The following is a 23083-nucleotide window of genomic DNA, read 5'->3' on the forward strand; positions in this document are numbered from 1 at the left end:
CAGTCATGAGTAGAGTCAGGACTCAAGAGGCAGATCCAAAAGGGACCCCTGAAGGGCTTAGGTGGGCTTTAGGCACTTAGTTCCCACAATGAGGTTTGAAAAAATGGATGCTTAAGAGCTAGAGTTATGGGGTGGGCCAAAGCAAGCAAGTACTGCTCTTTCTGATTTGCAAAGTTTTAATGATGCCTGAAGTTCCTTGTTCAGCAAAAACCCAGGACTCTCCTGGCCTGGTAAGTAACTCCTACTAAAACCCCATTAGACTCCAGAAATTTAAAGATACATCCGTGACTACAATACCTTAAAATCCAGTAGCTGCAATCTGAACACACTTGACACTCATCAAGTGGATCCAGCCCCTCCCAAATTGTAGTGATAGCTACTTTAAAAATGCAAGCAAAGATATCATTAATTGCCATTTTCTCTTAGAAGAGCAAATTTCTGTTCTGAAAGTGGGTGACCCAGTTCCTATGCCCTCCTTGTTTTAGGCAATGAGACATATTCTTCAGTTAGCATCACTTCTGAGCTCTTAGGTGCACAGCCAAGCTTTTCTGTATGATAAAAGTCTTGCATTCCTTGATGCTTGAGGACCCAGATTCAGCAGAAGGAACAGAGGAGTATTCAGAGTTTCCTAACATTTAGCTCGATGTGGGAGCTTGCTCTGTGCATAAGGTCCAAGATTTTTTTTCGTTTGAATCGACTAATAATATTGAGTTTTATTCCTGTTCACTGTGCTGGGAACAAAGCTGCAAACACTCAGGTTTCTGGGCTTCTAAAAGTCATGTTAGAGCACGTTATGATGTGGGCATCCAAACCTTTGATTGAAATTAGCACCAAGACATTCCTCCTCCCAGTACTGATTTCCAGCAGGTGAGCCAAAGCAGTAATTTCAGGAGTAAAAAATTCTGCAAATATTTAATCAGAAAATGATAAATTAACTGTTAAAATCAGCATTAAAGTTGTTAAAGGATGTAGATTTCCATTAAAGGAATTTGACAAGGAGTCATGGCAGTTGATAGATGGCAGTTGCAAATCAACAGTACTTCAACTGCATCTGCGATCTAAAACACTTGACCGAATAGTTTTAACAGGAATCCTCTTTTAACAATTTTGCTTAAAATCACTAAAAGGAAACCTTCTCTCATGCCTTTCTTCAGAGTAGAAAGCTCCTCAGTCAAGATCAACTCCTTTTTAGTTTTGACATTGTCCTTCTGCAAGAATCCCCAGGCTTGATATCGGTTACTTCTCTCAATAATAACCTTCCAGCCTTTCAGTCTTTACTGAAGAAGTACAATCTGGCCCATTAGAATTACCCATGATGAAAAAAAAAAAAGAAGATCCAAAAAATAAAAGAGTACTATCTGACAAGTGATCAGAAAAGTGGCTTCAGTCAAATAGAGCAGACATCACAAATTACAGGGACTTTTCTCATAATCCTGTTGCCAGCTGGTTACTTAGTGAAGGCTAAACTAAGGTTAATAAAGTTGTTGCATATTTAATCTTTAGATAGACGGCAGGACCCAGTTTCTCAACTAATGTTAATTGGTTTCCTTTTATGATGTCAGCTGATAATCTTTTCCCAGTGATTATTTGGCTCAAAGCAGCCTGTCCTAAAATCAAACCGGTAGCTACTTGCTTGCTACTCACTCTTAATCACTGATCCTTAAGTGCAGCCGTCCAGGTGGTTGTTTGAACAATGCAAACAATTTTCTGAGTGCTTTTCAGACATGAATGAATCTCTGAGCGGTTCTGTGTCTAGCCACTGCACAGGGATTAGATCACTTACCACAGGAGCTTGGTAACAGCATTTTTGTGGTTCCTAATCCAGACTTCGGTCACCAACACCAATCTGCCAAAGCAGACTGGTATAAAAGCCTTGTGATTTGTAAAAGCTTGGAAATAGAAGTTACCCTTACCAAATCTATCTACTTTGGTTAAAATTGTTCCTGGTTTAAAAGATGAAGATTTCTTTTTCCTTGGGACTTGCCACTTTCTTTTTTGTTCATCAGCACTAAAATCATCAGACAACATTTGTAAAAGGCTGTGTTAACCTGGGCTTCCTCTGCTGGCTGTCCGGTAACCAAGTACAATTTCTAAGATTTTGTGTAAACAATGGATTAAATTGGCTTTGGGGTTAAATCTTCTTATTGCAGCATAATTCATCAGACTGCAGTGAATGGACGGAGTTATTAGCTGAGAGCAGCTAACAAGATTTAAACCTAAATTTTTCTTCACACTATTTAATATATTATTTAGTTTGAGAGGAGAAATTTTAACAGCATGTCTTTTACACAATAACATTGCATGTCAAAGTTTAGCCTTTTTGGCTTAATATTAAAGAGCAATCTTGAAAGATGCTGAGTCCTGTTCTAAATTCCCTACGACTTCCCTGATCAAACTTCTGTAAGAGAGTAACGCAATTTTGTGCTAAGAGCCTAAATTCTCTTTTCACATTCAGATTCACTTTAGTTATATCGTCTCCAGAATACTGTGTATGTTCTGCCACAGAGGTGAAGTTTCACTGTAAAGAAACTGATTTTTCTGAAGCACTGCTAGTTCTCTGACAAGCAAGCAACGCTTTTGTTAGAAGCGAGCTTTTCTATCAGGTAATGACAATCTTTAGACGACTACCGTTTAAATGCTCATGTCTCAGCTTCTGAAATTTGTGGAGAAAACTCCTGCTGGCACAGGATATGCCATGGATAATGTCAGTGCTTTCTTCTAATGGCTAGATAACCAGCCTTTCAAAATAGAGAGAAGTATGTGACAGCAAATTCCCAGGCCTAAACTTGAGTGTTGCACCTACAAGGACCTTTGAAGCGCTGAAAACTACCACCAGCATCGGTGACAGTTTGTGTAGGCATTGAGCTCAAGGCTAGCAGGACCACTGAGGAATATTGGACTTACTATTAGTAAAATGTGCAAAGCTGACTATGTGCAGCTGCAAAATGCAGTTATCATCGGAATTCCTGGGTTGTCACTGGAAATGGAGATATTTATAGAGAGATCTCCTGGTGGACACAAACATTTCTGGGAAGTAGTAACAAGAAGATAAGGTATTAACACTCTTGCAGCTAGTCACATTGATAGTTTCATGCGGAATGGCCACTCAGTCAGCAATCACAGAAAGATAGGATTAATTGGCATGTGGTGAGCCCCTTCCTGCCAGATGGGTATTATACCAGTTAGTTAAAAACATTAAAAAGTACAGCCATTTCAACGTTCCCATTTTAGCCCTACCATACATTTATAATATTTGGAGCTATAATCAACTGTGACAAATCTCTAGTCCATCCTCCTGAATAATGCAGGCTGTGATTTCTGAGTGTACTAGCGAAGGTTAGTTCTAAAAAGATGTTACTAAAAAGCATGCTTTAGGTACATTTAGCTTTCCAGTAAAGAGTCCACTGGTACAGCACTTGATTACAGTAGGCACAATTCAGTTAAATGGACACTGAATTTACTTATTTTTGAAAAGGAAGCAAAACAAAATAAAGTTCACATAGGCAGAAAGTCACATCACAAGTAACACTCATCGGCAACACTAAAGTGAAATCAGCTACCCAGCTGAGACATAGCAGACTTTCAGAGTTAGTTAATAAGGAATAATTATTTCAGTAAAAATCATTCATCGCAGTTTATTTTTGCTCTCCAAAGTTCGAACAGCAAATTATAAATGTCACTAAAAAGTCATAATTGAACCCAGATAGCTCATTCAACAGATGAAGTCATTTGGTTGCTATGTTTATCTTGTAGCTATGCTTCAAATTTCTCACAGGCATCTGAAGGATTCTGTATTATCAGAAGGAACATTGGCATCCAGCACAATAGTATGTTTATAAGAAAGAGAAAGGGTCCCACTCATGAGCAGCCGGACAACAGCTATACTCCCAGTAGGAATCGCAGCACCAGCTTCCTGAGCCTCCGGGCTGCAGGGCATGGGGAAAGGAGGAGGAAATGAGATACTGTGATTGCACATTACAGAATAGCAGTTCCAGCCCACTGGAATTAAGAGCATACACTAGTGAATATTGTAAAGATTCCCCCAGCTAAGCCGAAAATCTGGATTTTGAGCAAGTCTTTGATACAAATATCTTAAAAGACTGTAAATCGTTTTCCTAGTGCTCCCAGGATTGTAGTAGCCAGTAAAAGCACCTGAGCAATCAAGATTTCCTGGGGAGTAAAGTCATCCTTGAGACTGAACCTGTGACAGACCATTAGCTGAAGGTCCCTGGAGACTCAGCTGCAACTGTTAAAGTTTCCTGATCCCCACCCACACAACGCCAGAGGGGAGGATGAAGGTGCTTCATGCACGCCACCCTCACCCCTGCTCGGGAGATGTTGCCCAGTATCCAGCCTAACGTCCCACCAAACGTGCAGCTGACCAGCTGACGGTGGTTACTAGCAGCCAAACAGGGCATGGTCCAGGGACCTTTGTAAACTGCCGCAACCCTGCATAACCAGCCCAGTAGGGGTGGGCTGAAAAAAAGTACAGTTATTTTACTGCCTCCGGCAGGCATCAGCCCCCGTCAGCCCAGCAGAGTCCAGAGTGCATTGGTGCTGCCTGTGTTCGGTCGGGTGAGCGGTGTCCTCAGCACCGCAGTCTGGCCTTATTTGTCCTGTCACCTGCTGGTCAGCCCCTTTACCTGTTGCTGTAATTTTTATTAAATATTTACTGTCATGACTTCAAATAGCAACAAAAACACTTGGTTCTCCTCCTTTTTCCTTTTCACATCCTATTTTCTTCCTTCTTTTCACTTGCTTTCTGTCTTTTTTCCCCAATTCTCTGCTCTCTCTGATCTGTCACGCATCAGTAACAGCACAGATTGGCTTCACACACCCAAGTGAGTTCTGCAGCTCTGAATATGGCTGTGGAGTGCAAAGGGGACCCAGTCTTTCAGCAGACCTATTTCAAGGCCTTCCATGGTTCCCATCACACTAATCTGTAATTTATTTATTGACATAACGTTTTGTGAGTTGCTACTTTCCTCATTTTACAAATAGGAAAAACTGTGGCACAGAAACGCCGTGGGTCAGGTTTTAAACATATTTGTAATTTTAAAGCTCAGATGTAGTAAAGTGCCGAGATCCACTGAAATCAGTTATTCTGAAAGTTACATTTATTCTGAAAGTAAGCTTTTCAGTAGGACTTCTGAAAGTCTAGCAAGTTAATGGCCACATCTTTACATGAAAAAAATCACTTCAGAAATCTGTCATCTGGCTTTAAGTGATTTCAAGTTCACAAGAGTATTTACATCTTCTTCTCCAGTTCTTTGACCGTAGTTACATATGTGACTCCAGTATTGGTCCCAAGATCTAGCCTTTTTTTCTGATTGTGACTAGCTACTGGATGTTGTACAGCTCTTCTTCCAAGAGTATAAGGAAGAGCAAATGTGGCAGACTGTGTTTCCCACATTCACAGGATCCTGTATGATCAGAGTAATTACAATTTCACATATAGCTTTTGTCCTGGAAAATCCATTTTAAGGATAGCTGAAATGTCTCCATATTGGCCAGTCTGTTCCCATACCTTCAAACTGGTGTTTAGCAACATTACTGGTATTTCCACTGTGAATACTCCATTTCCAATTCAATGGCCTTTAGGGTATTTTTTAAGCACTCCTATTGCCTCAAGTTCTTGTTTTTGTTTTGTTTTTTTTTTCTTAATTTCAGTCAGCCAGCAGCTGTGATATATCCACACAGTGGATGTAATGCCTCTCGTTTTCAAACTCCCATATGCGTTCTCTCCTACTTGCAAGGTCTTTACTGGTGTCATACGGGACAGGTCTGGTTAGCATATACAAACTGCTCTCATTAGTTGATTCTAGGTATCCGGCAATATTTTGGCAGTGTTCATTCAAAACAAGATCTATTTTTTCTACCTGTACCAATTTGTGTCATAATGGGCTGAAAAACATTCAGCAGCTGAAAAACAGCCTGTAAGTGCAATAACTTTGGATGCTGTTGGGTTAGTCTCCCACTCCGAATTTATATGCTTCTTCAAAATATCATTCTGGGAATTAACCTTGTACTTAGCCTTTTCCACATGTATCCCAAGAGAAAGGGAGTGACGTGGCTTTCAGTAAACTGGATTTTAACACAGCATACTGTACTCCATTCCAAATTATGAGGAGATGTTTATTGGCTTTATAATTCTGAGATGAGATTCACTTAGTTTTTTTGATTGACATATAGTTGTTTTTTGATGCCATAACTGAGAGTCAATGCACTCCAAACTACCACGCTAATTATTGGATGGTCTTACCTCTCTTGTGTAAGGGAAATAGAGTAAACTATTTGAGTAGCAGCAACAGAATATTTTGGTTTAAAAATCTTTATATGAGCTAATACTGGTGCTGACGATACAGATGTTGACAAGAATGAAAGGAATTCCAGCTCAGTTTTGAAAAAGGTATATTTTCACAGAGAACATGTCTCTTCTGGGAACCTTTAATTTAATGTACATTGGTTTCCTATTTTAAGAAAACAATTTGCTCTTAAACACTATGCCAGCTAGACTTAGATTTTTTAAGCAAAAACTCTTTGTCCTGAAGTATTTTAACGGCCTAAAGAGCAGGAAATTGCCTGTGACATTTCAGTTTTTCCATTCTAAGGGAAAAATGGTCCAAGGTCTAAAATTAGCTTTCTCTTGAAAAACACCCTCACTCTCATCATTGTAATATACCATAAAGCATGTGACAACAAAGACATTTCTTTCTCAGACTGGTATTGTTTTTAAGACGCTAAAGGGCTCACAATCAGCAATTAAGATAGTCTTCATGTAAAACTGCTGACTTGAATAAAAATTGTGTTTACTGACCTAACCCAAATAATTTTGATGACTGACTTTGCAGTACAATGTCTCCAGTTCCTCCCTCTTCCTCTACATTAGCACAAATGACTGTCAATCAGAACCGCATTTTCACCTTGGAAGAAAATCTCAGTAGGCTTTGTACTATTGGCGTTCTGTACTGTTAGGCACTTTTAAGCTTCATTCACTATTTGAGCATCCATTTCTTATTCAACATATTTTCATACACATTTTGGTCTGGGGCCATAAATAGACAAATGAGGTAGATGGGTACAAATAAATAAGGTTAATAAAGTGCACCACATAATACATTAATGCCATGAAGCATATTATGCAGGTCAAAGAGACGGATGTCTTATCATTACGCCTAGATATCCAGCACAACTCAAAGACAGCCTTGGCGTTAAGATCACTCCCCCAGCAGTGAATTCAGGCATGTGAGCTAATCACAAGATACTTGTTTATTGTCAACTCAGAAAAATACAGCCAGACTGGTTTATATGTAGGCTGAGGCCAGTGTGGAGGCATTCCTAGACAGGGTGGGACCCATAGAGCAAGTAGTGCTGTCCCTAGGAAGGCAGCAGGTCTGAATCTGCACTAAAGATGAAGATGGAAGTTTGCGATATGATCTCTTCAGTGGTTAAATTTGCTTAAGACGTTTCGCCCCTTATCTTTCTACCTCAAGGCCTTGACCACTCATTCCTTTCTTCACACTGCAGCTCACTGCCTGTCCTCAGTTGTGCTGCTATAAATGATTGTGGGACCAGGCTATAGAGTAGCTTCCTAAAATAATCTTTAGGCAGCTAGAAGTTAAAAATAGTCTTTCAGAAGAGTTTTGCATTTTTGCGTTTTAAACCCAAATCATTTCAATTGTCTGGTTTTGCAGACAACCCTAAAAATAGTTGTACAAGCACAACTGAAAGGGTAACAAACTGAACTACTGGAAGGTAACAACTTCTTAGATTCCAAAACAAATATGTCATGAAAATATGCACAAAGAGACTATGTACCCTCACTGCTGAAGTAAAAGCAAAGCCACTTTTTCCTCCAATACCACACACACATTTCCTAAAATTTAATGAATCATACAGCCTTGAGGCCTTAAGATTAGACGGTCTTGATCTCGTTGAAATCAGTGGAAGTTTTACCTCTCACTTGCTTTAAGCTAAGATTTTATTCTCCTGCTTTCTTCAGAGAAGGACTTGGTATCTTAATATCCCCTGGTATTTGATCATAGGCTATATTTTAACATATATCAACATACAATCTGGATCATGTATCTATTATAGACTCATATATTGGAAACCTAGGAAATACCATCAGAAAAGATCTCAAGAGTTCCATCTAAATCATCCCTCTGAGCTGAGACAGGATCACTTATACCTATGTTATTCATGGCAATATTTATCTAAACTTATTTTTAACAAAATGTATTTTTTAAAGAACGCACATCTCCTTAGACAATCCATTCCAGCGTTTAGCTAGAGAATTTTATTAACATCTAACCCAAATTTGACACAACTAGGACTTTATGGTTACACGTCAGGACAGATCAACAGAATTCCTGGTGGAAACAGCTGCAGCAGCAATGCAAAAATTTGGCATGTTTTGGATATTATCTGTTGCTTTTTCTTTTAGCCAAGAAGAATAAATAACCCAAACATTTAGTGAATAAAGCTAACATACAACTGGGATTATAGACACTCCTGAGCATACGTGAACTCAGAGAGGTTGTAGAATCAATAACTTTCTGTTAAAGTTGAAATTCTTTGCCAGGAAATACTAATGTCGTATTAGTGCAGGGAAACAATGGCATAAACACATGGATGCATCTTCTTTCATATAACTACAGTAAGATAAAGTCTAATTTTATTGTAGGCACTGTGGGAAGAGATAACCATTCTATTTACTTGAGCATTTAAAAATGAAGCACACCAACATAGTATAGGATGCACTGTAGAAATCACACTAGAAAGAAGATAAAGAATCTATTAAGCCTTCATTCAAACGCCACTTAAAAGTGCCTTGCAGCTTTATAAACAGCCAAAAGATAAACAAGTGCAGCAGTTGAAAAACTTAGAAATGTCGAGATAAGCTACTGTTTCAGAAAAGACTGGAAGACCAGAGTGGAAATTAATGTGCTGTAGAGATTCCGCACAGAAAGTCAGTAGAGCAAAGTCAAGACTGTATGGAAGAAGTAGAAAAAAGAAATTGTGCTGGCTTTGGTTGGGAACTAAAAAGGTAAGATGTAGAGTTTAGATTCATAAGAATCTAGGTAGGGCAAATCAAGAGTAATAAAAAAACAAGTTCCTTATATCTATATATATCTAATTACTTCAGGGAAGGTGAAATTAAAGCAGAAAAACAAGCAACAGCAATCTGGACTGGCCAAACAGTGGCAATATTAACTGGGATCCTGGAAGAAAAGAGGTATAGACAGTGGAGCTGATAAAAGTTGAAGAGCTGGAGAGTTACATTTCTCCTTCAAAGCCAGAAATGAGAAGGATTGCAACAGTTCGATTCACTTTCCATTCTCAATCTCCAAAATTTAAAGATAGCAAAAATACTTATCAAGAGTAAGAGCCACAAGCAGTAAGAACAGGTTTGCCAATATTTTACATTTTCTTGTATAGCTGAATCCATGAATACTTTAGAAAATGGAGGACAATTAAAACAGCAAAACTACATTGCTTGGATTCTTGTAGCATTTCTTTGAAATGGTAATAACATCTAGTGGAACCTACTTTCAGTAGAACATCGGTTTGTCAATTCTGTTTACTCATTCCTCCTCCTTGATTTTTTTTTTTTAACTTCTCTTATTGAGATGTTTGGGATGTTACTTACTTTATTTTCTTTATAGGACTGGCATATGAAATGCCAGGAAGGTGGCAGATTCATTTCACCTAAGCTTATCTGGCTTAGGTTAGGTTCAGTCGTGTACGCCTGAGTTAGCAACCATAGTTATTACAGTTATTACAGTGAACTAAGAGAAATAGAGACTTTTTATGGAGCATATCATCTTCCAGGCACTCCAGGCGTCTATTCTGGAAAGAGGCAATACTGTTCTAGAATGTCTTTTTTGCTCTGCTGACTATAAAGGGAACCTAATACGACCAGTGTAGATGCAGATGTCTATATCAGTTAGATGAATCATACTCTAAAAGTTGTACTGAATATTCCTGACTACTGAGAGCACTGGTTTTGATAGCAGTTTTTGTAAAAGAAGTTGCAACTTGTAAAAGACGCCTCCGTCTTTTGCAATACCTTTAGATTCAGTGAATTCTCTGACTAAGAAGAATACGCTTGCACATTTTCTGGCTCTATGTAAGTGAGGAACTAAGAGCACACCTTGCCCCCAGGCAAAGATGTTGCAACATAAAATTCAAATAGCTTGATAAAAAAAGTAGAAGCATTAGAGGTACAACTCTTTATGTGCCCTCAAGGAAGAAGAGAAGCTGGCAAGACCTTTGTAAGCCAATTCAGTGAAGACTCATTTGACACAACCACGATGACACTCACGTTATTTGTATCAAAAGTCTTGACTTGCCACAGTACATGCCTTGCAACAGCTGTCACTGAATAATGAACAAAATATTTTAGTACCAACAAGGAAACAAGTTCACATTTAACAAGCATCACTTCACATTGTTCTCACAGGTGAGATAATTCAGAGCTAGGTATTTGAATATAGTAAATATCTTACATTAAAAATAAGTTAATCAAAGACTGCATATACAAAAGAGGACAACCGATAAAACTTAATCACAATTGCTGCTCAACAGCATTTATCTCAAAGATGAACGTCTGGTCATATGTGACAATTATCACCATTACTCAACCAGCTCGTATAACAAAACACTGTGGCTGCTGTAGACTAGAACTAAATTCTATAGTTCCTTGACTATAAAATCTCTTGGGCTGTCACCCTTATATTTTGGCTGTGCTCTCGTTGTTCTGAAACAGTGTGAGGATATACTCTGTCAGAATTGCATGATAGTGTTGGAGGTTTCACGAAATCTGTACAAGAGAGAAAAAGTCCCACTTAGCAGCAGCAGAATGACAGCTATAATCCCAATAGGAATTGCAGCACCAACCTCCTGTGTCGCTGGGCTGGAGGGCATGTGGTAAGAAGGAGGAAAAGCAATGCTCTCATTATGCGTTACAGAGTAGAAATTCCAGCTCACTGGAATTAGGACACATAGACTAGAAAATATGTAGAAGAAGCCACCAACCAGGAAGGAACGGGCAATGAGAGTTTTGTCAGCTATTCCCCTATAAATATGTCTCAGAGCAAATATTGTGGCAGTCAGTCCCAGCAAACCCATGACCATGGCGACCAACAGGAGACCTTGAGCAACGTAAATTTCATCAGGGACGAAAGAGTCAAATGCCCTGAATTTATGACAGAACTGTTCTTTATAGCCAGGTGAGACATGAAGATAACTGATAAAGCAGACTTTCCAAATTCCCACCCAGGCAACGCCAGAGGAAATAACAGTGGTGTTGTCCACATGCCACACTCTCCATTCCACAAGTCCCATTGAGACAGCGCACATGATCCAGCCTATTGTGCCAACAAGAAAGGCAGCTAGTTGGAGGTGCGAGGTGCTGACCAGGGACCTCATAGTTTGGAGGTCTTCAGACATCAGAAGTATGGCGTGGGCATGTTTGCCAGGTGACGAAAGAGCAGCACTGAAAAGAAACACAGCACAAAATTGCAGAGACAATTACTTGTGTGAATAGCTGCACCTGCTAGTGTAAATGCAGAATACATGTGCTGAGGGAGGATGGCAGCCATCTTTCCTGAACCGTAGCGAATTTTTGAAGTTTAACATCTGTTTAATGTCTGTATATTTCATTATACGGCAAGGAGGAAAAAAAGGACTCTGGTAAGCTCCCATTACAATCTCTATTTCATTCACAAAAGCACAATTCACATCCTTTTCCAAGTTATTTTCTTCATTGATATTTAACTGTTATTTTCCAAAGATCTTCATATGCACTGCATCTAATCAATAGCCCTAGAGGTAGCGGCTAGTAGAAAATAAATCTGACAAATCCTTAGGATCCTAATTGTTGAAGGAGATCATACAAAGCAACAGCAGGAGCCGTGCTGCTCTTTCTTAGCAGCCGTGTTTTCTGTGCAACAATCTAACTTGAACATTCACCTACCTTTGCACTGTTTCACCAGTTGGCCCCTAACTAAGAGTTGCTGGGACTAGCATTGGACAGAAAATGCGGTAGTTCAGAGGTGTGAGCAAACCCAGGTCACAAAGCCTAATGACAACAACTGGAATCTAATGATTTTTAGATTATTTAGCCATGAATGCTTTACTAGAAACACTTGCATTAATCTCAGATGTAGAGCTTTGCACTGTGGATGCGGTGCCATTGCTTTCTCACCCCCAGACTTCAACAGAGGTTTCTTTAGTATTCCACTTTTGCAGATCACACTCATGCATTACCTACCCAACCTCCTCAGCTCAAGTCATCCTACAGTAGTAGTGGAAGAAATTGGAGTCATTGGTTTGTTTGCTGACTCTATAGCCTAAGTGCAAATTAAACATACCTTTTCAATGAAAAAAAATCTTTTCATTTCCAAAATCTTTCACACAACCTTCTGAATTGTTATAAAAATGATTTGCGATCACAGATGATGTGGCTGTGAATTTAATTTATTACATAGATACGACAGATTCTGGGGTTCTTTATATTCTATGAGTCATCTAAAATACCCTTTCTCCTATCTTCCATTGCATTCAAGGCAGAAGGAGTACTGGCCCAAGACCAAGTTCTCATTGATAAGAAGATAGATCTGCAACTATGTTTTGTTACCAAACCAGTAACTTTTCTATTTATTTATCTTTACATTAACAAATACAGTTAGTGACACAATTTATTTGCAAAAATCCAGCTGTGGAAATCTGAAATAAAAAAACCTACATAACAATATCAGCTTAAGTAAACACTTTCCATCTTCACATACTGGTGCCCACTACATCCTTACTTCAGTCCTGGAACTGATGTCAGTGATGAGAGGATAGGACATACTGGTTTTTGATATCAGACAAATGAAGAAAAATCTGCAGTTTTATCACTTTAGCCTCCAGGTATATGTTTGTATTTCGAATAAGACTGATTTCATGCAGGAAACATTAATCGTCATTATTGCAAATGTATATTTAATCGTTTCTTGTATGGAGGAAATTGCTCTGGAATATTCTCTGATGTTTTTATCTACTTAAACTGAAACCAATTTAGAAAAGCCTCCTATGTTATTCGAAGAGTGATTATAAAAAACCTATTTAATTAACAGTGGTTAATAGCCATACTAGTTTTATCTCCATGTAGGAAATTATGAATAGTTTTCTTTCTGCCACAGTTTCACATCACAAAAGTATAGTTTCTGTATGTGTTTAGTGCTGGGAAAACACTTGAAAAGGAGAGTGCAACCAAAAGAGTTCTGTGTTGACTTCCTTCTGCTTTTGTTTAAATCGATTGAGCACAGGGAGGCCAAATCTGAACCATATTAAAATTCCATTTTGTGCATTATCCGTACTTCTCTAACCCTGTTCAGATACCTCATAAATAAACATTAATTTAATCAATTGACTGATATCAAGGTCATAACAGATAGGCAAGCAGGCAGATTAACGTCACAGATAACTATCAGAATATGATCTCAGTATATATTTTTATGCATAGAATTTACTCACCTGTCTTCTTATAGAATTAAATGAGATTGTATCCATGATTTCTAAGCCATCTATCAAATCTTCCTGTGTTACTTGGAATGCATTGACCTTTAAAACTAAAAAATTCAAAAAGTTCTTTTTCTCTTCTGAAATACCAAAAGTACAGAACAAGCCAAAACACAAAACAAATGAGTCAAAGCTTATACAAAAATTCTGAAAACAATGGAGAATAATAACCAGATAAGAAAGACAGGGTTCTTACACAAAAATTTCCTATGTTGGAAGGGTTTTATTTTTGGCATTCTCCACAGCCTACCCACTGAAGCTCACCTGATCTAACCTTGTAGTATTGACTTACAGAAGAATCAGGGTGAAAAACAAATGCTTTTGAGATGGATGATGAAATTTAAATACAGTCTTCATATTTGTCTGTTTTGGAAAATCAGCCTATGCTTATGACCACTTGGTACTCAGATTCATCCAGAAAATAAAGAATAAAGTATCAGTTTATATCAGTTATAGGAAGTTGCTTGCCATATAAAACAAGGCAAATTCAAAATAATTATCTATTTCCTGTTAACATTCTCTCTTGTTACAAATATCAATAAACAAACTACAGGTTGTGCTGGTATCATTACACTAGAATGGATATGTATCACTTCCCAGAAGCATTGATTTAAGGGAAGAATTTAGATATGAACAGATTTATTACCAAATTTCTTACATAAATCATGATCCCTAGCACTGTCTTGGAAGGAATTTTTAAACTTATCTTTCAATAGAGATTTAACATTTTAAATGTATTTAATTTGTCTAATCGTGTAACATTTTTCCTTGAGGGTCTGGCACCATTCACTCAGAATACTTGTGACATATTCTAGCACATTCTTTCGGACTTTATTGTGCTTTTGCATTGTGTTTCCTGATTTCGAAGCTCACTTGTGAGAGCTGCAAATCTCCGCATTTTTTGCATGACAGATATGTTGTGGGATGGAGTACATCCCAAAAAGGTAGTCTCGTCAGGAGGAACTAGATTTACATAGCGTGCCTGCCAGTGGGCAAAAAGCATCACTGAAAACCAAGTAAGCAAGATAAACTTATTTTTCAGGACTGGTGTGGCAAGTATTTCCAAACCATATAAAGTGCATTGCCAAGGAAAACATTTCACTTCCAGATCCAAGTAAAACTGTGAGTGATCTGCAGAGGGCGTCTCCATCCAAGATTTCACGAATCTCAGCAGCCTGACTCTTGGTGAAATAGCAAGAAATCCGTTCTTAACAACAGCTTTTACATCAGACTGCATATCACTCATTTTGATATCAGGGATGGGCTTTAACAGTACCATTCTGCAGTATCAGAGCAAAGTTTTGACTTAGCAGCTGGATTTTGCTAGCAGCATGCAAGCTACTATGCAAAGTCTCCATCCGCCCGAAGGCAACACCTCGGCACCTGGCTGAACTCCTCTCTGATAAAAGCAGGTACTGTTCTCATAGGTTTCAAAGGCAGAGACATCCTCTTTGGAAAGGCAGAATTTGACCTATCACTAACTTGCCATCTTCATAAAAAGCTAATAAATCAATTTTTAATGAATCCTTTTGGTCCCTGCACAAGTGTCCTTTCAGAACTTCTGAGGAGGAATGTGAAAGCTCAGTCTGTGTGTGTGTGTGTGTGTGTGTGTTTTGAGCTATATTGGATAAAACATAGTTCAAACCATGGATCACGCAGCAGTCTGTGCTAACACAGACAGCAATGTCATAATCTATTGGCTAGTTTCATGCTTTAATAATTACAAAAATATTTGGAATTAGTTTAATTAGCACAGTAAAATTACCTATATGATCTGAATAACATCATGCAACATGATCTCTATAAATTTCCTAAGGCAAATGGATTCATATTTAATCAACTAAAGGAGGTCTTCTAAATAATTAGTAGGCATTACTGGCACGTGGTTCTTGACCTAGAAGCTGTATCATCAGAGCTGCAAATCTCAGCCTTTGCATGTCAGATATTTTATGGGATGGAGTACATCCCACAAAGGTAGTCTCGCCAGAAGGAACCAGCTAGGTTTACCTGGTGTGCATGCCCTTGGGCAAAAAGCATCATTGAAAACTGTTTTCACGTAAGGAAGCAAGATAAGCTTTTCAGGAGGTGGATGAGGTTCAATCTCTTGGTGCCCTGTCCATCAACGTTTTTATTTAAAATAGTTTCAGTACAATCGAACAAACATTCCAGCAACTTTAGGGAACAGTCTTTAGAAAGTCTAGAAGCAATAGTTAAAAAAAGAGCTGCTTCCACAGGCAGTTCACTTAGTAGACCCTTGCTGTCATGTCTCTTATGTCTTTCATTTCCTTTATTTGGAAGGGATTTCCTTCATGGACCTATTTTTAACTAAATACCCTGTCTGAGTAAAAGTAAAACGTAAAAATGATAGCATTCAAAGGAAATTTTCAAACAGAAGATATAAGCTGATGATAAGAGATGATAAATGTTAATGAATTGATCTAAATATAAGAACTTGTAGGATCTGTCCTTCTCACTGCTCGTTTAAATCAAATATTGCACAGTGAGTAGCCATGTAGGAAAGAATGACGAGCTATTGCACACATACTTAAAGGACAGAATGAGACACGACTTTCCTCTTAGTTACAAGAAACAGATGAGGACGCAGAGTTGTGATGACTTTCCTACAGCTGCAGGCTTACTTGTAGGAGAAAAGAAGGGAAAGCAAACTACTCTCAACTGCCAAGTGATTTCAAAGAGCTTTGAGGGTTGCCTGTTTATCAAGCTTACTTTTAAAAAGACTAAAATAAAATACTTCTGTCTAGGAGGTAAAGGCCAGTTCTCTGCGGCCACAGCTCCATCGCCTTAAGTTGTAAGCAGCAGGAGCAAATATAAATGGAGTGATATTTGAAATTTTGTCAACACCTCCTTTACTCTCAGTGATCACTGATGATAAAAGGCTGTGGCTATGCTATCAGTGCACAGAGCACGGAAACCAAAATAACATCAAATGCATTTCATTTTTGGAATTAATCTTACACAATATAAAAACCTATTTTATTTACATCCAGCAACTGAATATGCAATGCATACTCAGCTACATAAATCAGCTGGGTTTGAAATCTGCTTTCTAAAAATCCATGTCTTAACCTCCTTAAAAGGATGTTAAAAAACTGCAGGTGAATAAGGAAAGAAAAAAGTACACAGTAGCTAACATACTTCTCAGATTAGCGCATATAAATGTAACCAGACCTTTCAGCTTGCTGAGTCACAGACTCACTGGGAAAGGGCCTGGGACAAGGGCTGATGTCCAACTTGTAGGATCTCATGAGAGAGTGCCTCCAACCATAAATTCACCTGCAGGACTTGTCATTAAACGCATCAGATCATATGATGCGGTGAGGGCCAGGTGGCACTTTGCAATTTGGCAAAGCTCCTTTGAAGGCGAGGACATGCTAGATAATATTTTCGCAGTAGCAGCATCCCCTCTGCAATATTTTTCCACTCTGGGATCTCAAGCACTAGGCACAGCTGGCAGGTTCAGTCATCAGCATGAGGCACCTAAGATCTCAGACAGAGAAAGAGACTGCAGGGAAGTGTGAGATGGAGCTAGTGTTTGTCATGTTAATTTGTGAAAGTCTTACACAAATTGCATGATCCTCGATGTGATATTCAAAGACTGTACTAATGCTCCAGGTCCTCGAGTTCAGATGTGTCTAGCACTTCTTTTCTCTTCAGAAATGGTTTTTATCCTTTTGTCAGCACAGCTCTGGTAGAAGCGTGGCTTTATCTCTAATGGTATCTCCTTGCTGTGGTCCATGCAACCACGGTTTGTAGTAGTGGCAACGTCATTTCTAGCTTCTTCAAAAGACATGTGAATAAACACTCAGTGTGGTAATTCTTTTGCTTCTGTTGTCCTACATACAGTTAGCTGCATTTCTGACCCCTTCTCTGAATACAGTCTCCATGACATTCATGAGGAATGTCAACCTTGATATCTCACATTTAGGTTTCAGGTATCACTATAATGCTCATTTCCAAACAGAAAAGACAAATTAGGAAGGCAAAAAGTCTTAAAGTTATTACAGAGTATCTACAGCTCTAACACACCTTATGCACCCCCTTCCTCCAAATGCCAATATTCAGTGTTATGAACTCTGCTGCTCACAATTTGTCTTCATGTTTCAAAGTAAGTAAACCAAAATAGTCTCCACTGCATGTACTGCAGAGTAAGAATGGACTGAAATTTAGCAGTGTAAAAGTTCTCTGCCCTTTTCTTTGCCCGAGTTTGGTTTGCTTTGATTGTAGGATGAGGAGAAACTGACAATTTCTGTATATTCCTTACTGATTTTTCGTGCCCTAATATACTTTTCTAGGGATGGACTTAAGCTTTTGTTGAATGAAGAAAAAGTGCAAGCTAGTATGGAGTGGGATGGTAGAACGCTTGAACCCTGACCCGGATGACCTAACGTTATTGCAGTTTCCACAGACTGTTTTGCCACTGCCTTGACTGCAGCGCCCTTTGGAGCCTATGTAGAACAGCTTAGAGACAAACCAGGAACAGTAACTACTGAAGAACGAAGACAGCTATGCTGGCTGTGTTGAAATGAGATCCTGTCAGGAAGCTTCATAAAGGAGAGGGAAACCTAAAACTTTGCCGACTTGGGGCATCAGGCAGAGAGAAAAAAGAGCTACAAAGTCAGGAGCGTGACCAAGGCAGTCGTATCCAGGTCCTGGACAACTTGCACCTCCCTAGGAAGATCAGGGCACTGAATTCAGGCTTGAGGTGTCAGAAAAGGTCATCTAGGAGAAGTCAGCTTCCAGCCAAAAGAAGAGAAATTGGTGCTGCTCGACTGCCTACTGATGGAATGGCTAATACCTAAAATCCCCAGAGCACGTTCACCCAAGGATGTGCTCCACAGACACCCAGCCAGAAAGAATAAGCATTCTCTGTACTTTCAGGGTGTAAGAAACTACCTAAAAAGGGGGGCATCTGAGAGAACACAACCTTTACACAACTTGACTACGAGATTTTCTTCTTTTACTGTGGGTGGGTGGGTAAAAGGAAAGTTTTCCAAAAGGGTAGAACAGTTGCTTTTTTGGACATGATAACACAGCAAAATTAAAATACACTTAAAAACTGCACTAATGGAACAGTAAAGTATGATACTTCCTGTCTGCAGCCCATCTGCCTGTTAAGACTTTTTTGCTTTAGGAATTTTACTGCAACTTGTAAACATTTTGAAGAGAAAGTTTATGATAAACTTATCCTATATAAAATAGACATAAAGTTATTTTTTCTCAGCCCATTTAAGGAGGAATTCATTTATTTCAATTTATTCTATGTTTTAAGCAAATATTTTACCTAGATGTTGCCAAGCACTGCATGCATTTTGCAGTTAGCATTCAAATCCTGCTTTCCTAGAGTTTTATAGCCTACATGCAGCTTTATTGGTCTATACAGGACATGGCTTACTAACCAAATCCTTTGTTCAATCTAAATCTTGCAGCAAAAAGGGAGTTTAAAAAAAAAACAACAGCACAGTAATTAAGTAGGTCTCTTCTTAGCTATATCCCTATGATTTAATGCTTGAAAACTTAATTCTTCAATTCCCAGTTGGGAAAACATTCTTTATGGGAAACAAATAAATATTTAAATCTCTCTACATCTGTTCTCTATCAGCACTTCATAAAATAAGTCGTATAAAAAAAAAAGAGACTTACTTTTTGTGAGTCTGAGAGTTGCCTAAGATTTTGAAGCACTGTCAGCCGGACGAAGCAAAGTTCCAGAAGGAAGATGGAAAAAAAATGCCTGTGCAAATTGTCTGACTTCTTGTGCTACCAAATAGGTACCTCACTGTTCCTTGTCACTCTCCCACTAAGTCAACAAAGATGTAAGAAGTCAGTTAATCATTAACATATTATAAAAATATGTAAGCTTTACCATATGACTTTTTTTCTAATTGCTCTAAAACACTTGCCAAAGTGTATAGATAACTCCCATTTAAAATTCAGTTTTCTGTAAAATATGCTTTCTGAAATATTGCCCTTGTGATCAGATGATTTTACAGCCCAAGACCACCATGCTCTCCCAGTCTGACAGCCTGAAGGACGCAGAATTCTCATCTGAAAGAGAATAAAGTGATTTCATAAGCTTTTTTCCTTGTTAGAATTTTTCTCCTGTATTTACACAATCAAAATTAACAAAGCTCTGAAGCGGGGAGATACATAGGGGGAGAAGGAAGAGGCTCTCCAAGGAATAAGCTTAAGCTGAACTGTTCTCTTGTTGGATTGCGGTTGGCATTACTCGTATTTCAGCACAAATAGTTCTGAGATTGGTATCTTGGACTCTTTTATAAAAGAAATCTTTTTATTGTTATTTCTTGCTTCGTGGTTTTCCCAGGAGTGAAAATAATGCTTCTAGTGAAGGATAGAAGAGTCCTTAATTTCTTTCTGGTTTCTCCTCTTTGAAACCTGGAATAAACTCTGCTAATCTGTAAAAGATGCCCTTTCTCCTACAGTGGGAGGAATTTGCAAGGCTGGTGCTGGGAGATGAGAAAGTTTATTTTTTAGAGGAACTATCCTGAAGAGGGAAGCCCTGATTGAAAAATTCTCCCCACTTGTAATATGCACCATGATCAGTTACTGCCACCACTAAAGACGGCTGTAAACAGGCATCAATCTGTATCCTTCAGTTCACCACATAGCCTTTAATCCAGGCTCGAAGGGCTAGAGTAACGGAAGTCCTCTCTTCTTCTGCAGCTGCTCAGGCTGAGATCCCCCCCGCTGGTTGATGGCAACTAGATGATGGTACTTTGTAGCACAAGCACACTCCGTTACTAGCTGTGCTGTTGCACGTCCAAAAGCACTGACACATACAGACTCCAATGGGCTCTTTGTCCTGTGCTGTGCTTGAACACAAATATTTGACATCATTATTATGGATCTGTTGATTCAGAAGGCCTTTGAAGCACCTTTGAGCAGTAGGCAACTGGCAGAAAGATTCATTTTCTTGGATTTAGTAGCGGAGTGGCACAAAATTTACAGGCAAAGGCATCTTCATATGCTGATTTTACATATGAAGATGTTGCACACAGCCTATTTGACTAACCATGCTATAGGAGTGACAGTCTCCACACTACTCCCAAAATTTTTTGCCTCCGAGTTCTGTGCCTCTGACCTAGTTCTTCTCAGTTGCAACATCACATTGTGGTATTTTAAAGATGAAATTGTGCATAAAAATAAGACTTTTTGATACATATGCAGTGTAATGGAGTTTCAGTCAAGTAGAAATCTATAGGGATTAGTCAGTGATGGCATAACCAGCAGTATAAACATCTTTATATTAATGAGAAATAGAACACACACAAAATGTAATAGAGAAATAAATGACTATAAAACAAAGGTTTTTTTCTTAATATATTATTATGACTTCTATAGACAACTCCTTTTTAGTGTGTTAGAGACAAATTACTAGGAATTAGATGGAAATTAAATAAAGTTTCTGACTGCCTTCTTTAAAGAAACACTTTTTATACATCACACTTTGTTGTTCTTTCGATGTCAATGGTTAATACTTTTTCAGGCAGAAAATATCTCCTTTCTTCTTCCTATGGCCTTGACCCAAAGCCCAATGAAATCAGTGGGAATAGTTCTACCGACTTCAGAGACCTTTAGATCAGGCCCTGTCCCTCCCGTGGCTTACAATGTCGTTGTTAAATACCACAGAAGTGGAAATATTTATTGTAAGTCATTTTTCTTTTCCTTTGCCACATTGGAAAAAAACAGCCTGAAATAAGGATACTTTGCAAGATACATTGCTGATCAACTCATACCAAATAAGTAGTAGACAGCTTCAACAGCTCAGGGATCAAATAAGGATTCAGGCACAAGTATTTTCTCATTGTTTGTTTCAGGAAAAGAGATGTAGGTTACTTCTCCCAGGAAACACAGCACCCTCAGTGCATGCAGTTTGCCAGTGTGTGATCTGTGAGTTGGGGATTCGACTTGTTGCATCCTCACACTTTGTCACTATTTGTTTTCAGCAGATCGTCAGACAAACACCTCTCCAAATGCAACAAGGAAAGTAAGTGCAGGCCTCTAAAATCACAGCTTAAGCCTGAGAAAAATATTTGCACAAAATTTTTACAAAATATGCACATTCATAGCCAATTTAAATTGTCCCTTGAAACCCGTGAAATTCAAGAATGAAGTAACAACTCTACCAAAGGGAAACAACTGCAAGAGTGCTTCATAGCCCAGTGACAGTACAACTATGCCTGCTTTGCCCGTGCCTCTTCAAACCTAGATTACGCATATTTTGTCAACGGTACGTTAAATAACATTGAAAAGCCAGACACTTAATAGAGGAGGATGCATTTTCAGAGAGTGCAATCACCTCGCAGCAATTGCTGCCACTTCATTGAGGCTAGTACCATAAACAACCCACTGGACACTTACACAGATAGACGTTAGAGCTGTTGCAATATTAAACACCCAAAAGCAATATTGGCTTTTGGAAGGGTAAAAACCCCTCACCCTTAGGAGTGAGGACAAAAGGCAGCGACGCTCTTGTCGTAGCATGGCAAAAAGCTTGGTTGTTAAACAACTTCACTTTTGCTTCTACGGAGTTTACGACCTTGACTCCTTGCTGTTATGCCTGGCTAACCCTGGGAGTGGTGCAGCAGTCAGGCTGCCCAAGGCTTCCTCTGAAGAGAGGCACCTGCTATAAAGCTTAATGGATCCCACACGGAAAAACAATGCAATATCAAATACTCGACACAATTCCAAACCACGTTCGCCTTGTTCGTAACTACCAGCCTGTGCTGCTTGCTTTTATGGCAGCAGGTGCTCGAGAAACCACTGGGAACAGTGGAAATGGTTGATCCCATTGCTGGGAGGCTCTCTGGCTCGCGCACCCTAGGAAGTCCCTGTTGGTTTTAAAAAAAAAAAAAAAAGAAAAAAGGACTGAAACCTTTGCTTATATACACACAAACTAGGGGATTGGAGGTATTTCTCGGTAAGACTTCTGTTGTGCCACTGTCATTATGTCCTTGCATTCCAGTGACTTTGAAGTCTGTTCTAGTTTCAGAAGTCCAAAATAAGTGTCAAAATCCTCAGTGTCTACCATGCTCTATATTCATTCTACTATTTTTTTGTCCAGTGAGGGTGAGATTTAGGCCCATATTTTAGCCTGACACACCAGTGGGCTCTGGTTACATATTGTACATCCCAGCAAGAAGTATAGTGTTCAAAGTTCAATTTAGGTAATGGAATCTGGGAGGCTTACAGTTGGCGTGTATCTAGACTCACTCTCTTCCACATAATCTTATACGATGCTAACGTCCATATCAATGGTCAAATACTTGCTTACTGCCTCTTCTATCCCAACTGTGTCAAAGATTGTGACCCTTTGTCCACCTTCAACACCATCAGTAGTGTCCTCAGTGTCTCTGCTGACACAGTAGCAAGTCTTTTTTTTTGTCTTTAACTTCTCCTGGGTTGCCATTATAGCTGTGCTAGAAGACTCAGGAAAATTCCTAATGGAAAGTCAACCCTTTTACTAGAAGTGAATCGA

At 38.9% G+C, this 23083-nt stretch overlaps 1 protein-coding gene across 3 annotated transcripts; it reads right to left on the reverse strand.

Annotated features, from left to right (window-relative positions):
• Positions 1-3169: 3169 nt before the first annotated feature.
• CLDN34 (claudin 34) lies at positions 3170-19364 on the reverse strand. Of its 3 annotated transcripts, XM_068920925.1 has the most exons (4): positions 19231-19364; positions 17151-17367; positions 13525-13619; positions 3170-11500 (listed from the first exon to the last, which is right to left on the reverse strand). In XM_068920925.1, exon 4 carries the CDS (start codon positions 11452-11454, stop codon positions 10789-10791), a length of 666 nt encoding a protein of 221 aa, XP_068777026.1. In that variant the 5' UTR covers positions 11455-11500; positions 13525-13619; positions 17151-17367; positions 19231-19364; the 3' UTR covers positions 3170-10788. The 3 variants fall into 3 exon arrangements, with proteins under 3 accessions (XP_068777026.1, XP_068777017.1, XP_068777035.1); XM_068920916.1 differs by lacking the exon at positions 17151-17367; XM_068920934.1 differs by lacking the exons at positions 13525-13619; positions 17151-17367.
• Between the last annotated feature and the right edge of the window lie 3719 nt (positions 19365-23083).

The sequence above is a fragment of the Struthio camelus genome, chromosome 1 (assembly GCF_040807025.1).
Source record: "Struthio camelus isolate bStrCam1 chromosome 1, bStrCam1.hap1, whole genome shotgun sequence".
In the NCBI taxonomy this organism is placed as follows: Eukaryota; Metazoa; Chordata; class Aves; order Struthioniformes; family Struthionidae; genus Struthio; species Struthio camelus.

Coding starts and splice junctions, on each gene's coding strand:
- CLDN34 (XM_068920934.1), bottom strand. CDS start 11,454: ATGTCTGAAGACCTCCAAACTATGAGGTCCCTGGTCAGCACCTCGCAC.